Source organism: Battus philenor, unplaced genomic scaffold (assembly GCF_028537555.1).
Source record: "Battus philenor isolate CCGP_79_NKW_IND1 unplaced genomic scaffold, ilBatPhil1.0.hap1 SCAF_27, whole genome shotgun sequence".
In the NCBI taxonomy this organism is placed as follows: Eukaryota; Metazoa; Arthropoda; class Insecta; order Lepidoptera; family Papilionidae; genus Battus; species Battus philenor.
This window is the reverse complement of record NW_027181690.1, coordinates 3,987,495-4,005,135: the sequence shown is the minus strand read 5'-3', so window position 1 is coordinate 4,005,135 and position 17,641 is coordinate 3,987,495. Positions and strand designations below refer to the sequence as shown.

The 17,641-nt window shown below is 33.5% G+C and overlaps 1 protein-coding gene across 1 annotated transcript; it reads left to right on the top strand.

Moving 5' to 3' along the window:
- Positions 1–8,807: 8,807 nt before the first annotated feature.
- On the top strand, positions 8,808–17,589 carry LOC137925404 (uncharacterized). The gene is made up of 8 exons (XM_068768836.1): positions 8,808–9,008; positions 10,045–10,165; positions 11,609–11,721; positions 12,382–12,514; positions 13,941–14,103; positions 14,991–15,159; positions 16,038–16,163; positions 16,588–17,589. The coding sequence occupies exons 1-8, from the start codon at positions 8,813–8,815 to the stop codon at positions 17,136–17,138; spliced, it is 1,572 nt and encodes a 523-aa protein (XP_068624937.1). The 5' UTR covers positions 8,808–8,812; the 3' UTR covers positions 17,139–17,589.
- The last annotated feature ends 52 nt before the right edge of the window (positions 17,590–17,641 follow it).

The window sequence follows — 17,641 nt, the reverse complement described above, 5'->3', positions numbered from 1 at the left end:
GCTCCAAGGCCACAGCATGGGCCGCTATATACTGTTATTTCACCGAAAAACACTTAGATCGCTTCGGGAGATGCTGCATTAAGTGTCCAGGGATAAAGGCACCCATTAGTAGACCTCGGCTAAAAAGTCAGTCAGTCGATAATACTCGCTCAGCATTCCTGTACAAGAGCGCCCGAGAGGGCTGATATCGTCTTGGTCGGTTATTATTGCTAGGCTCATAACACTGCGGCCACTTCAAAAAGCGATAGCGTTAGGGGGCGTTAGGTAGACGGCGACTTATAAGCTTTAATAAAACATGATGTGTGCGATCTCGATCCATTCAAGAGTGTGTCCGCGGCAAGAAAATTCTTAACCTATTTAAGCAATATGCATAATTATTGCCGTGTCACCTTCTTATTGTAAATGTCATTAGTCTCTGTTATTGCATGTAACTTTAAATCTAAATTGTAAATGATCTCATTAGTGGGGCCCTGCTTGTTTGTTCATATTTATAATATCTATGACAGTACTACGAATGAAAACTTGGCATAGGCTATTAGTTAACTAGTTTAGAGTTAATCCGGTTTTAATTGATGTAAGTTTTCCATATCTTAAATTAAATTATAATGAAGAAATATATAATCGGATTATTTTATAAAAAAAAATTGTCAAAGAAGAAATGACCAGTTATGAAACCTCTTCATGTCATTTCTTATTAACAGTTGATTATTACAATTTAGTAATTTCAATTAACAAAAAATAAAAAACGAATCTATAAAGTCTAAGGTACCTCAAAAAGTACAAGTTTAAAGCCGTCGTACAATTATCAGGTGCATTGTTTTTATTTTTAAAACGTTTTCTTTTATAATCATTTCAAAAGTAACCTAAAAAATTTCCCGTTTAAAAATTAAAATCCATTATATTCGATCAACCTAACGAATTAATATGTGCGCTTACGAAAAATACATATTTTTTTAATATACATTTTATTTTTAACTTTTAAAAGAATATATTTTTTGTGCAGCGCTTAAAACTTTTCTAGAAGAATGTACATAGGCGCGCTTGATTGGATTCATTAGGTTGTTTAGTAACTACTATGGCTGTGCTGGATAACGTAGTGCTTATTTTTGTAATTAAAATCAACTATGTATTAACCGATGTAAATAAAAATATTATATTAATGTTTGTGTTTATTTGGGTTTAATTGTTATTGTTATATTTAGAAGTATACCCTACGGACCTAATTTATTATTTCTTAATTGACAGCTCTTGTTTGTCAAAGCGGGTTAAACTTTTTAAAGCAAATTGCAATCATCATCATCATTATAGACGTCCATAAGACGTTCGCTGTTGAACATTAATAGCTTCCTCCATATATTTCCTATAAGATTTTTGGTAACTTAACAAGATCATGTGAATTTGGTCAATTCACAATTTAGTTTAATTATGTCTGTTGAACATAGAGTCGTAGAATTCTTGCAGGATTCATGAAAAATTCAATATCGCTATTTATTACGATATTTAATGCTAGATAAATGTTAATTTTTTTTACAAAAAAGAATGTCTTTCGGAAGTTTTAGAGAATTGCATAGTTATAATATTTAAATAAACTATATTCTTTGACATTTAATGAAGGCATGGCATGTAGATATACTTTATTATTTAGTAAAATCATAGCATATCCCATGTAGCATTTTTTGGAAACAGTTTTAATAAAGCTATATACCAGAATAGCATTTATAATGTAAAAGTTATTTTAATAAATAATTTGGACATGGACATTATTACTGACAGCGTTTTAAAAACAGTTGACAACTTGGAGAGAGAGTTGAAGTGATAAATACGTTTTTATGTAAGAAAGTAAAGGAACAAGCACAACTCGGGAGCTTAAAGAACTCAGACAGCTTTCTAGAGGAATTTATTTATCTTTTGTTCTTAAGTAATACGTAACATTTATAAAATAAAAATATAATAAATATTGATGACATTAATAATTTATAAGAGCACTCTATAAGAGGTGCAAAGTTATTTAGGGTTGTATATTTATATTGGATAATGGATAGAAAGGTATATCCAAAAGGTATTGAGAAAATAACGAAAAAAAAAGAGAATTAACGAGAAACTTTACATTTATAAAATTTTTACTTAATGATATTTTTTAACAAAAACACAATTTTTTGGTAAAAATTCCACGATCGTCGTATGCTATATTTAAGGATGTCAACGGAATTTAATCGCGAGATCGTTAAACCGTGGAATTTATCGATATACTTACAAAATTCGAAATTCTTTTCTTTTAAAAAATATACGATTGTTCGTAAAGTAAAAACTTTCAGTAGTAACGATTTAAAGGGAAAGTTCGTTCGAGTTTTATATACGTTTGTCGATATTGGAAGCAAACAGTGGACGTTGCGTAGTATATTCAAAAGCCAGTTGCAATGCGTTCGTTGGCATAACCAGTTATCGAAAACGTTGTACTGTGATAAAAGTTGTACAATTCATAGACAGACGGGTTTTTTCGTAGCTAACCAAAAAACTGTTTCATAAATTTAACTCCCTAAAAAAGTTTGTATATCAATTATCCGAGAGATAAAAAGTCATAGTCATTTTTAAATTTAAAATTGTGTTTCACGAAATATAACACTATGTAATAAATAAATAATAAAAACAGATATAATTTTTAAGAAATCACGACATAAATTAGTGTAACCGACGATAAAAACATTTTAGAATAAACTTTTTTTTTTTCATTATGTGTGTAAGTGTTTAATGGAAATATTGAGGCGCAAAGAATAAAGGTAAGGCTTATTGTGGATTGATAACTAAAATAGTTAGATTATATTTTTTTTTATTTTATTAATTAATTGGGAAAATAGATGATATTCCTGTTAACATAAATGTATATTTTATATTTAATTCATTGATGCCGCTCGTTCTAAATAATTAAAAAAAAAGATATCTGAAAGGGAACCTGTAGATTGATATCGATTATTCTTTTTGTTGTGTTCAATAATTTTATAATTAATTATATTTACCATTGGCTCTATTGTCGTAATTTATTTAATATTAAAAAATATCATTCACTCTATTGACGTCATTTAACTTCATTCGTTCTAGATTTTTCTCTAAAAATATTAAGCTTTATACTGTAGCTAATAAATTACTGATCATATGTAATAAAGTATCTAAAAAATGCCCTCTTTATATAAGTAAAACCCTTAAGGTTGACGAGATACCAGGGAAACACTTAGAATATATTTAATTTTTATTTATGGTTTGGCAAAGATAAAGACTGAAATAAAATCTAGCCAATTAACTACTTCAAATTTAAAATAAGTTACTTGTATTTTGTCTATCAATTTTTCTTGTTAAAAACCATAAACGTATGTTTTTTTTAAATCAAATTATCATTAGCGTTTTGAATTTAGAATTTTTTCTTCCTTGCTCCCTTAAGCTTTAATAGATTACATTGTAAACTCATCCTAATTGGTTAATTAGGATATAAGTTTTCTTAATATTTCCTCGTTATTATGTGGAACATGAGTCCCACGTAATGCGTACTAATCGGATAGATCTTGGACCTACATTCATTCGTTAAGGAGGAAGTTCTGCCTTAGATACACATTATTTAAGATACTTACAGTTTGAGTATAAGAATACTATAAGATTTCATGTACAAGATGATGTATTTTAAGTAGAAAGGGTTAAAAGTATAAACGTGTAGATCATCTGTGAACAAAAGCCATTAAAGCTTATTCACCTATTTCCAACCAACCTGTATAAGTGAACACTCTGAAATATGTTACATTAATTAATTATTTTTAATTTAATGAGAATGCCAGTATCTTCTGGCGGTACAAGGTCTTATGCGTATATTAATCCCAGTTTTGCAAAACGCTTTATTTTATTATTATCTTTACGTTATGTAGTAATTTTTGGATAGGGTGTACCATACCCAATCATATAATCAAAATATTGCAGATTTTATGTCAAATTCTTTAAAAAATAAATTGAATAATATCGACACGGTAATTTTAATTTCGAGGTGACATTACGTCTCGTCATTAATATTAGAATTTAAATATTTATTAGCGTATTACGTAGCAAGAATATGTAATAAAGGATTGTTTAGATTTTCTAAATTAACTGGCAATATTAGGCCCAATACATAACGTAAAATAAATTAAAGCACCCGCCCGATACTAAGAGACACTTTCAATGTATAATATTAAATAGCTTAGAGTTATTGTTAATACAAAAATTATAGTTTATATACAATAAATAAAAATAAAAGGTTTCTTTCGAATAATGAAAGGGGATTTCAGGTGACGATAAGAAAAACAATAATATTTTATTTATTATATATACGTTATGCACACGATCAATTTACGTTAATAATGCCTATGAAAAGGCCGCTGTATAATCTGTAATATTGCTTCGAACCTTCGTTTGTTGTAAGGAGGTTAGTGAACGACTATCCAATTACTTCAAGCTATACCTGAGTAGCTCCGGCCATTGTGTTCCGCTTTAACGTCGTAATTGTTAATTAGATAATTGATCCTTCATTTCAACGCGACCATTGCAAATGTTCTATATTTAAAATATAATAAAAAAGTTAGAAATCGCAATGAACCTCCTTTGACCACTGTGTGTTGATGGGCCTTATAAGAAGACTTTATATGCATGATGGCCAGAAATAAGGTGATCCGTACAAGAACCAAAGTCACCGAAGTAACTCGAAGAATAGCTCGTCTGATGCTCGTCTATGAAAAAAGTCAGAAATTTATTATTAAATGCTAACTATATCATAGAACAAATATATTAACGTAATACATGCCAAAAAAAAAGTCGAACGTATTCTAAACAGGATTTATTTTATAATGACACGTGTTTGGAAACAAGTTTAACCGCTTCTCAGTATCAAATTAAAATATCAACTATTAGTAGTAAAAAAGTCAAAATGCCAAAGGAAATCAACTTGAGACTTTTGCTAAAATTAGAATTATAAGAATCATTCATCACGACGAGACTTTATTACCAGATCCGGTAATAAAGTGATCCATAGCTCGGCTACCTAAATCAAGATTAGGCTGTGCACTGTCTGCCCCTTTTCCTGGTTTGTGAAGAAATCTTCTCTACAGAAAAATGCTGTGGTCCTTTCGAAGGAACCTTTGATCCTAGTCATTCCATTGAGTCTCCTTAAGTAATCTTAAAGACAGAGTCGAAGTCTCCCAGGGAGCCCTCAAACTACACTACCTCAAAAGTTTTTAGTTAAGCCCTTCTGTGCTTTATCCTTTCAAGCCTACGGAAACTGCTAATGTCACTCAGGCAGCAATATGAGCCAGATCATATGGAATACCTACTAAATCCCCCCTCGGTGCTACTCCGAATCTTTCGAGGGACCGCTGAATCTCCTACGGAACTCACTGGTGGCCCACAGTATGTGCCAAAGGATCCCCGAAGTGTTGCAACAACATAAAACTATCTTGCGTTGCTGTTCTCTATAGCCCGCCTTACGTCTTTTACGACAGTCAGGGTATATCTTAGACCCTACTCTAATACGACCAGACTAAAGGATTGATCAATCTACATCCTAACCTCTTAAACCCGCGAAGGTTGTAAATATCAAGGACGACAGTAACCATCCATATCAAAAAAATAATTATACTTTCATTTACATATTTTAGGCATAAGACGCCGACTGTTGGGCTATATAATACCCTATATAATAAGAACGGTTGAAAACGGCCTGCATCCTGTGTCTTCTTGATCTTAACAAGGTGATATGTCCACCGTGTTAGTGGACCTCCAACGCATGTCACTTAGCAGACATCAATATAATGGTTTCAAAAGCTCACTAATAATATACTACTTATCAAGAGTGGACTGTGGAATATTTTGAAAATACACGTTTACATCTAAATAGGTTCATAATAAGGAACTAAAATATCTATGTAAAATAAAATAAATGTCAGCCATATATACTAATATTAATAGGATTATAACAGTATAAATTATCACAATATAAAACACCGATGCTGTTAGCGGCATATAGTGGTATTTCTTGATGTTTTGTCGTGCATCCGGTGACTAAGGCACCTCGCCCATAGCAACTTTTTGTAGCGATGCTGCGACGGTATAATACTAAAGCGTGTTAGTCGCATTGGTAACGCGCTATTGCATCGCGACGGAAAGAGAACGGAGGTTACTGAATCGCGTTTGAATTGCGACTGAATCATAAGCGAAGGCACGCAACTTGCGACTGTTTAGCGACTGTATCGATCGATCGATGCGGACGTGCGACAACGTCGCTACTGTATATTCGTCTGCGAGGGGCCTTAAAAATACAATGCACTTATTTTTTCCTTAAATATTTTAAAGATAGCATTACATTCAATTTACATTCATTTACATTCATGACTATATAGGTAAAGATATTAGACCATTTTGCAAGAAGGATTTGGAGAAGAAAACAAAAAGATAAATGTGATATCTTCTTTAATGTTTTAAGATCATAGATAGGATCTAGGATTATAGGATGTAAGAGACTTTAGTGCTGTCACCCTTTTACAAAGCAAATGCGAAAAAAATATTATAATGTGATGTAACCATTAATTTTTAAGATGAATAGGAGAAAAAATGAAAATAAACATGTATCAACATTACAATCATTCAATATAAGCATTTACTGAAATTATGCAGTCGTAAGATTGCTGGACATAGGTCGATTCTCTCTCTCTAATCTTTTAATCTTAAGAAATATAATAATAGATAAATGGTTTACAATGTACCACCAAAATAGATTAAAATTTAAAATAATATAATTATTATCACTTATTTTAAACTAATTTTCATGTGACCAAAAAAAGTGTAAGAAATATTTTTTTAAAATTAGTATTTTGTTGTCGATATGTTATAAAGAATGAATAAATAAAAATGCGGCCCGGCGACATAATGGAGGTAGCGGGATGTCTCTGGATGCGTGCCGCCCAAAACCGGTCATTGTGCGACCTTCGAGAGAGGCCTATATCTTGCAATGGGCGTCTATCTGCTAACATGTATGAAAGAGATACAAACATTTAAAGGCCAATGTAAGTTTTGACTTACACGATTAGTAGTGACTTTGTTGCAGTCTCAAGGAAGTCCTGCTCAAAACGGAAACAATGAAATATCTTCGAGTGGTTGTATAAACATCCCTTGGACGTCCTTAAGTTATTAGATGCTTGACTGCTACCAATGCAGTAAAATATTCAATGTAGCAGTTCCATTAGAAGCTCTTGAGGGAATTCTTGAGCTTACTAAAAGTGTGGGTGACAACAAGCCAACAGAATTTGACACAGACAAAAAGCGAAAAAAAAAATTAACTAATTCCCATCGTGACTAACTATAATTAACTACAACTATAAATACTATTACTACTACTACTACTATACTAATTTATACTACTATAAATTACTATTTTTTCTACAATATTCAAATCTAATATACTAGACAAATTATATTTATCAAAAGTCGTTCCGAAATTTCAACCTTTTTTAACGTCAAAACTGTTTGTTTCTAAGGCATGACAATAACATAAAATATTGTATTAACAATGAAAAAGTATTTTAAGTACCATATACCACAACATAAATGTGTATTATCAGTTGCAAATCATAATAACAATTTCCACTAGAACAATGTTTCCCAACGTTGGGTCCACGCTCCACAGGGGCCTCCCTGAAGAATTTTAGAAAAGTTTAAGTGGGGCATAACACAAAAAAGGTTGAGAAACACTGATTCTAGGATTTCAGGATAAAAATAAAATGTATTGAATCAGTCAAAATTGTTATTAAACTTCTAATACCAACGTGTGAAATTTGTAAATATGGCAAAAATATTTAGTTCGCTGGCATAGTGAAGGTCGCGTGATCTGTCATCGTGGCGTTTAAGGGGGGAGGAATATAGCCAAGGGGGAGGCTTATCGCTTGCTCTGGGCTTTTATCGGTAAAAATAAAAAAGAATAGTAACATATAATGCATTAACACAATTATCTCGTTGATTAAAATTTATATCTGTAGTTAAATATAAATTCTTTGGGTTCCCAAAAGCAGGAATCTGAATTTTCCGACGAACTCAAGGCAAGCTACTTACTACAAAATTCAAAAGATTAACATCTCTTGAATTTTTAATTTCAATTTTAGTTTTCTGTTGACATTTCGAAGGAAAAAAAATCAAAAGGTCGAAACAAATTAATTTTTTATCATTTTCACCTTTCTTTATGTTCCTATGTGTATTCACAGACAATTCATTCTATAATTTATTTACCGGGTTTAGTTTTCGTTGTACGAACTTAAATAAAATGTAGAACACTTTAAATATGACATAAAATATATCATGCTTATTTTTCCTCGACTCCCACTTCGCCGCGCTTTCTTAGCACTTAGGCACGGTAACGTGGCATTGATAACACTAGCGAAGCAAAATCCGTAACGTATACCTTGATATAAAAAAATATTGCGATCACATTAGATGCTTAAAAATTTAAATTATCTATATATATATATATATATATATATATATGTGTGTGTGTGTGTTTAGGATAGATTACTAGGTGAACTGTCAAGGTTGCTGGATGCGAACAGAGCAAAACCAGTCATCGAGGCGATCTTTGGGGGAGGTCTTGCAGTGAGTATTTATTGGCTGACATAACGATGATGATAATTATAGTGTAGGAGCAAAAATGTTCTATATCCTAACTGAAATGAAACCCTGTTGTGTAAGTAAGTTAACCGCGCGGCTGTTAACATGCATGACGATAATAGGTTATTTTTATTTATAGTAAACCGCAAGAATGAAGCTACCACGTCTTTTCGACAACGTGCAAGGGCCCCGCATTGGTCGGAAGCCTAGGACGATGATCCACCACGGACAGTACACGGCGGGCGAGACAACGGGTGGTCTGAGCGTTCTCTTCACATTACTCTGCATTGTCGACCTGTTCGGAGTGTTCCCGGTCGTTGCGTTACCCAAATGCGTCATCGCTTGCGGTTTGTAACCTGATTAACATACAAGCTTGAATATCCATCGATCGTATCGTGTGGTTGTCTAAACTAGTGTATAAAACCGCCTTAGTACTGTGGTCGGAAAACCTTGGCTAGTTAGTCGCATGCGAATTTATTTTATAATTGACAAATGCTAATTGCAAATTAACACTTCTATAATAGCTTCTTCAGACCTCTTCCAGTATCTCAGTTGCAAGGTTGGCAAGGGTCCCAGCTGGGGTCATTAGATTTTATATATCACATAATTGAGTCATACCTCTTCCTCAAAACGCTTTGCGGAGACAGGGAAAGTTATTATTTATTTTGCCTTGTTAAAGACTGATACCAACTCCAATCAAATTCAGAACTATAACATTGACGAAAGTTAAAAGAAGCACATTCTAATATAATGGTAATAAAAATTATATTTGTTTAAAGTGTTCCCGTAGGCCCGTAAAAAGCTCAGACTATAAATTGACTTGTGATGTGTAATACTGATTATTATGATTCACTATTCAATTGAGATTCCCAAACTATGTAGCCTATAAGACCAAGTCATCGTTGAAGTGGATGTCAAAATTCCCGCCATTGATTGAACTATGATTTTTTTAATTATAATGTCTAATGATATAGGAATTTATTTTCTTTCTTTAATCTCCACTACACTAATGTTAATCCAAAGAAGTAATTAATATATTTTAAATACATCTAATGTTTGAAATACTTTTTAAATCTATCATGCGTTACGAGGATTTATTTATGATAGTAGAGATAAATATACAAGAGGTACTCGTAGATACACATAGTAGAGATTTGTTGTCAGTACTGTGTAATCATTACAATATATTACATTATGGACTGTATTTACAAAAATCTTTAATCTGCTTTTTTAATTTTAATAATCGTATTAAAAGTGTTTAGTCATAGAAATTAAGGTTATTGAACGTTAATTTATATTATAACGAAGCTTTGATATTATTATTATACTGTCGGAATACAAAGGCCAGCTCCAGTTGTGAAATTGACTTGCATTTGTTTCCAGGTATTTACGGCATTCCATTAGTACTGGCGGTGTTTACACTGCAATTATATACCGCCGTACTGCTCGGCAAAAGCTGGCTTCTGGCTTATGAGCTGTCGCCAAACATACGGGAGAAAAGCAGGTATGTATATCTAACATTTCATTTACCCAGAACTATTTTCATAACTCATTTTATTTTGTAATACGACCACGGCTTTGACATGCCTATATTTAGAATAACGAAAGATGATTCCGTCTAATTTTCGAAACAACTTTTTTATTGTATTACTAATAGTAGTAATACTATTTGAATAAAGAATATTTTAATTCTCATTTCGAATAATCATTATATATACGTGAGGTACGCGGGTAGACGTCGCGTGGGTAGGATTTCCGTAAACTGGATTTACGATGTAGTCAAAGTCGAGAGAAGTCGCTCATGGTGTGCTGTGTAAGATATCATCGTGGTGATGTTTGGGGAAGGCTTATGCCTTGAAGTGAAAGTCTACCGGCTTACATGATGATGATTGGGAACATAATTTTTTAAATAAATAGGTACGGGGAAATTCATTAATAATTGTGATAAACGATATACAGCCAAAAATATCAAAAGTTCTCGATATAAAATTATTTTCGTTTAATCTGCAAAGTATAGAAAAAATTGACAATGGTTTTGCTTATGAAGATATATTACCTCACATTGCACACATAACGTGCAATCGTTGTATAAATTGGCAATTGGCATATTATAAAACACCGACCTTGAAAATTGTTTTCCAAAAAAAGTCGTTTCTCAAACCGGTACCGATGAAAAGAATCCCTATTACACGAGCGTATGATATAGCAACAAAAAACATCTAAGACCGAAAATAAATTTGTATTTCTAAGATATAAAGGCTTTTAGAATCAAACTCCTCAGTTTTGCGGCATCGTGACCCTAGGAAAGTATATCGTGCACTTTGTTACTCCATCTGTGTATAGAATATTTTCGATTTCGTCTAATACAATAGCACACCACACTACATCACTGACAGCGTCCAAATTCAAATCAGACTTTGAAGCACAATTCGAACACCCAATGAATGATTTAACACAAAAGTATTGTGGCTATAGTGGCCAGCACTACAAAGTTTGAACACTACATCACCATTAATTTAAGATTTAGAATTCGATTATTAGATTCTTTTTTTTAAATTATAAGTTCTTTTAGTTTATCATTAAATTAAGTTTGTCACTAGCTATACTGAGTAGTTTGCCGTGCCGGTGGTAGCTTCCTGTAGGGCTAAAAATGCCGAGTTTTTATGTTGTTTGACGATTCGAATGTGCTTGTAACAGCCTATTTGAATAGAGAATATTCTTATTTAGTACAATTTTGGACTACCGGTAGTAAGTGTATGAACATTGGTAAACGAACACTGGCAGCCAGTTGTAGTTTTTTTTTTTCATGTAAACGGCATGTTATCGACACACATTATCGACATATATGAACAATTTTATTTCTATAGAATTTCCCTTTTTGAAGCGCCGCTGATTATGACGTAATGTTGTCCATGCAATAGAAAAACAACCAAATCGTTATTTTCAGGTTTCCATACGCCGCGGTAGCCGAGCTCGCTTTCGGAGACAACGCGAGAAGATTAGTGACTTTCTTTATCGACGCAACTGTCTTCGGAGCCGCTGTACCTAATTTCATATTTGGTTAGAAAAATTAAATTAAAAATGTACATACGGTTCTAGACAACATCGGATTTATTCATTTATCCCTATAGGATAATTTCTAGTGACTACTAGTGTATGTCATAAGAAAAATTACTATAATTGTTTAACTTAGTTGTTTAACAAGAATTAGATTAAACCATATAAAGCATATTTCATTTTAAAGCCCGAACTTATATGGCGTAGCCACGTATTTTAGATTAAAAGATATCATAATAAGGACGATCAATTTGTTTCTAGTTGCTATCAAATTAGGCAATCTAGGCATTGTTTTTATGACATACACATATGATCCCTACAAATTATCTAAAGTTAATACATGGTGTCCAGTGGTAGAATTCGGATTTCAATTTTCAAATTAAACAAAACCGGGCACATTTATAAATAAATAACTACGATTCGTTCTATTTAGTTACATGTAAATACTATAGTATGAATAATTAAAACTATGCTTTAATGTTATAAATTACAAAGGTAATTTATTATAGTCGACCTCGTAATTTCTTAGCTAAGTTACTTTAGGTTAAATAAGATCTGATTGCCCAATCTTTGCTGGTGACATGTAGTTTTTGCGGAAAAGTATAGAATACCTCTAATAGTGTATATATGTAAAAAAATATATAATTGTATTTTTCGTTGCAGCGTCGCAAAGCATGCAGCTGTTCTGGTGGAAGATAACTGGTGGCGGCGTGGGAGTCACGTACTGCGTGTGGATGGTCCTCATAGGGCTCCTCCTATGCCCTGTCATGTGGCTCGGCTCACCTAAGGATATGAAGTGAGACATGTTGTCATACGTCATTAGAAATTTAACTAAAAATTTAAATTATATATTTAATATTAATAATTAACATAAAATAATTTAAAAATAGGTGAAAGCAACAGATTAATTTAAACATCAAAAGAGTTATTGACACTATTCAGATCAGAAACTAAAGAAAGAAAATATTAAATATCGAAGTACTAAAATTTCTTTGACCTGTTTTACCCTGCTGCGAAAGTGGTATTTGCTAATTTCTCTGGTACTAGAGGACAGGACAGTAACATAGCTCGAAGGCTCACGGGTGAGATTTGGCTCAGATAGCTACGTACTAAAATTTGACCACATTGAGAAACCGTAGATCTTTTTGGTCGTTTAGGCGGACGCTCTATGGTTCAAGAGCCACCTACAGGAGACCTCGGTTCAGTTTGTCACTCGTTAATAAAACGCGTTTAGTTTTTCGACTCAAGCGTACCCGTGAGGACCGAACCTAGTGCTAGTCACCGCCCCAGGCCTCTGAGCGATGAGACATGGAAAACCACGGTTGACAAGAGGCACACGTTGTGTAGAATAGACGGTGCGTTGTTCCGTTTCTGCACAAATACAGAATATTCTTAAGGTAACTTGATCTTGTTTGTATACGTTCAGAACGAACAGACTACAGTGATATCTAATGGATTCAGGCGTTATTTTGTGGAAGTCCAACCTAAGTAAGAAAATTTATTTACTTTATTGGAGATAGACAGTAACAAAAGGCAGTAAGAAAGTACAAACTTAGAAGCTTAGATATATAAAATTAGTTACATTTGTTACCTTATAACTATCTCACTGAGAACATAATGATTTATAGTCAAACAATTAAAAAAACAAATAAAAACAATCAAAGACTATGGTTTATATATTTATATTACGTTTGTATATATTTATATTATATTTATATTATGGTTTAAATTGCATTGTATGTACTCAATAATTTCGAACGAAATTGTTTTTTAAAAGATACGAGAGAGCACGAGAATATATCAATATCACTAAGATATGAATTGTAAAGGACCAATATATAGCTACAGAGGCAGCTTCACAGGCAGCGCATGATAAATACATAGTTCAGTCACATAAGTTACGTAAGTTAGCATTGGCGGAAGTAGCTATATATTGGTCTTTTTCTTACTTAGACTACAGCGATGTTACCAAGTTTTAATTAATCTGTTACAATGTTTGTTTTTCAATATATTTGCCATAATGAACGTCTTATATAAATGTATGGAGGAAGCCTATGTGCTGCTGTGGATGGCCAATGGCTGATATGACGATTATGATATTGTTCACTGGAATTTGTCTCTTCAAATTGTTTAGAAATGTGGAGTAAAAGGGCGCTATATTCATTGTCGGGTAAATAAGGAAAAAGTCGAGGTAAGGAATATTCATTAACAATAACTTTCAGGACCCTAGCCCTGTTGTCGGTGTGCATCGTCGCCACAGTTGCGGTTGCCACGTGGACGTGCATAATTATGGACGATGAATCGCCCACCAGCTTAGGAGGTGTCATGGACTACACGCCCTCCCCGAGTGACTTTCTGGCTGCCTATGGCATCATCGCATTTCAGGTACCGTATTTATAATTTTTAAAGAAGGTCACTGATACATTACTTTACTGTGGGTTTGGGTAAACCTTAGAGCAAGGGTCAAGAAGTTCCTCGAGAGCCTGACCTCGGGCCGTTATGTGTAATTTTGTTAAAAGAATCAGAGGCCGCTCAACTTCATATCGCTTAGGCAGACGCGTCATTGAGTGACCTGGTACAATAACCTCCGAGGGGGCTGTCACTCGTCGGCAATACTCGTTCAGCATTTCCACTGAAGACCGCCTAAAAGAACCGAACCTCGACTTAATAACTTCACAAAGCGTTAGCGCTGAAAGAATTTGCAAAAGAAACTCCAGCAAATCTTCTTTCTGTAATAATTGTGGATTGTGGTCTCTTGTAGTTTATGAGTCTCCCTCACCAACGAAAACGACTCATAAACTTTAACTTTTCACTAATTATAAGTTGTTTTGTATGTAGTTTCTCTTATTATCATCTCTTTGTCCGAAAACTCGAGCATGTCTTAGGACGGCCTTAAGAATATAAGTATATTAAACCTCAAACGTCATAGTTTTGTCCTTGAGGATTACCACGTGATATTTAGATGGAAATATTGCCACAGTAAAAAAGGAGACTGGAACTCTTTGTGCAACTCCATTCCTGAAAGTGCAACTTGAAATTTGAAAAATATTGTTAAGAATGAAACACTAAGTCAAAATCAAAATTGCTTTATTATACGAGATCATTATAATCATCGACAATCCACAGCTTTAAATTAAATTTACTTTACTTTAATATACTATAGTCTAATTAATCTGGAGAGTACGTTGGTGCATAAATATAAATTTAATTTTAAAATTTATCTGTGGATAGTAAAGATTTGCCGCCAAAATATTTTTTTAACGATTTTCCAGTTCGATATACATCCGATGCTACTGACGCTGCAAGTAGACATGAAGGACAGCCGGCGCATTAACTCTGCGGTTCTGGGCGCCTTCATCACTACCGGCTTTATGTTTATGGTCACATCCCTCCTCGCTGCCAATCGCTACGGGAATAGCGTCGAGAACAATATACTGCAGGGTAAGTGAAATAAGTGAAATCAAATATTAAATATATTAACTAAACAGCATGCAATAGATTCATTATGCGGGTGCCGGGTCCTTCGCGTCGTAGGAAGAGGTACTAGGTACGGTTCTTGGACCTGACGGCCCATGTAGCACCCGTACCAACGAGACTTCTCTCCTTGCCTAGCGATATATTAATTGATTCTTTTCTCATCGCTTCCCTTTTGGAGGAAGAAGAGAGTCGCGACACATTCTTGTAGTTTTGTTACAAGGTAATAAGTGATTTAATTAAGCGTAATAACACCGTGTAAGAAGAAACAGTAATATATTTTCAGAAGAAATTGTATAAAATAACACAAAATGGAAAATTTTTTGGAAAGAATATAAAAATAGTCGATAGGAGGATGAGAGGCGATGTTTGAATGTAATGTGGGTGAGTGCTGTGGTAATGATAGATAATATGAAGTATGAAAGAGAAAGAAAGAGAGAAATTGTGAAGGATGAGAGAGAGAGGGTGAAAAAAGGAAGGTTTATAACCTCGTCCCTATAAAAATGAGACGGGAAAACGAGTGGTCTCTAATAACGTGGGCCATAATAAAAAAAATGATTCTATTCTATTCTAGAAGACCGTTCCAGAAATGAGGTAATATTGGCTCTTGATATTATTAAATCCATCAGCAGGTTATACAGAAATTTCGGTGTTATACCTCTCTCTCCTACTTCCACATATAAATTCACTATGAATTTAATTACAACCTACGTGTAGAAAAACATTTTTATCATTTATGTAATAACATTTCTATGGTCTAAATATCAATATTTTGAAATAAGGAGCCTTGTGAACCTGCTAATTTCAAAATGATTTCACTTTAAATGTTTACTTATTATTTCCAGGCATGCCACCTTCCGTTACGTTGTACATAGTGGCTTTGCTGGTCACCCTGCAGCTATGTCTCTCGAGCGCCGTTGGGAATTCCGCGTTATTTCAACATTTAGAAGACTTGTTTAATATTCCTAGAAGTATGTATTACAAAATTCACAATATATCATGTAGTAAATAATGAATTGAAGTCGATGACGCACTTGACGAGAAATTTATGTAAAAGTATTTATTGTACACAACCTGGCCACTTCTAGGTTTTAGGTATAATTCTCTTTTTAAAAACCCGCAATAGATAAAATTCCGAAAGCTCAAGCTATTAAGATGGCGGGTGGCAGCTTATCATGTTCTTGTTTATGTATCTATTAACAAAAAAAATAAATTGCAAGTCTTCAAATTTTGAATTGTCATAATTAAAGAACATATAAAAGTATAATTCGAATAAAAATATATTTACAAGAATTACGTCACTTATTTCGATTTCTGAATATAAACGACAGAATTTGAAAAAACATTTTGCTTTAAAACAATTCCTTGTTACAAAAATATTTTTGATATTTTCAGATTTCTGCATACAACGCTGTCTAGTAAGATCCAGTATAGTCGCATTGGCTGTTTTCCTTGGTGAATCTGTACCGCGATTCGACTTAGTTATGGGTCTCGTGGGATCTACACTCACCGGGCCTCTAATGTTCATTTTTCCGCCATTATTTTTTCTGAAACTTTGTTACCTGAAATCGGTCAACGTAAAACAAGAATTTTCTCTCAGTTACAAACTGAAAAGTTCAAACACTCCGGTGATCGAAGATTATCAAAATGGCGGTAAAGGTATTCAAGATGGCGTTGACTTGTCAAAATTACCGCTCGTCACTACATTGGCGCCAAAATATCAAACATTCAGCAGTTATGATGAGATCTATCGTGCTTATATTGATGAATATGATGTTAAATGGTACGATATATTGATGGCGTCTCTTGTTATGTTATTGGGAATGTCCGCTACGGTTATCGCTACATACTCCAGCTGGGCTGAAGCGATCTCATCGGCAACTTTCTCGCCGCCATGTTTACTAAACGCTACCGCTGCGGCGAGAAGTTTCCTTAAAGATTCCTAGAGAAAAATGTGATCGTAAATTAATGTACTAGTATAATTATTACCAGTGATCAGTTTTTCATCATAAGTTAAAGGTTTGGTTTATCATTGGGACTGCTTTTGTACCCAAAAAAATCTTGAAATGTTTAGAGTCGAGTGAGGTGTAAAACTCAATCTGTTCGTGCGCACGTAGTCTACAAAAAAATCACCTTGTTTATGCACATACTAGTTATTCCCCGCTTCGCATGGCCCGCACCGCGTTTTTTGGGTCAAAAATCTATTCTTAGTAATTTTTTTACATTCAAAAATTATCTAGCCAATTCTTACAACTGTAAAAGCTAGTTTGAAAATAATTTAATGAATGTTACCTCTGTCCCTTGCGGGTGGTATTTCATAAAATCCTTTGCCCCTGACCTCTACTCAGCGAAAGGATTATTAAAAACAAATTTCAATTCTCTAAGCATTGGTGCTAGAGATATATATCATCATATATCATATGTATATTGCATTGCATATATATTACTT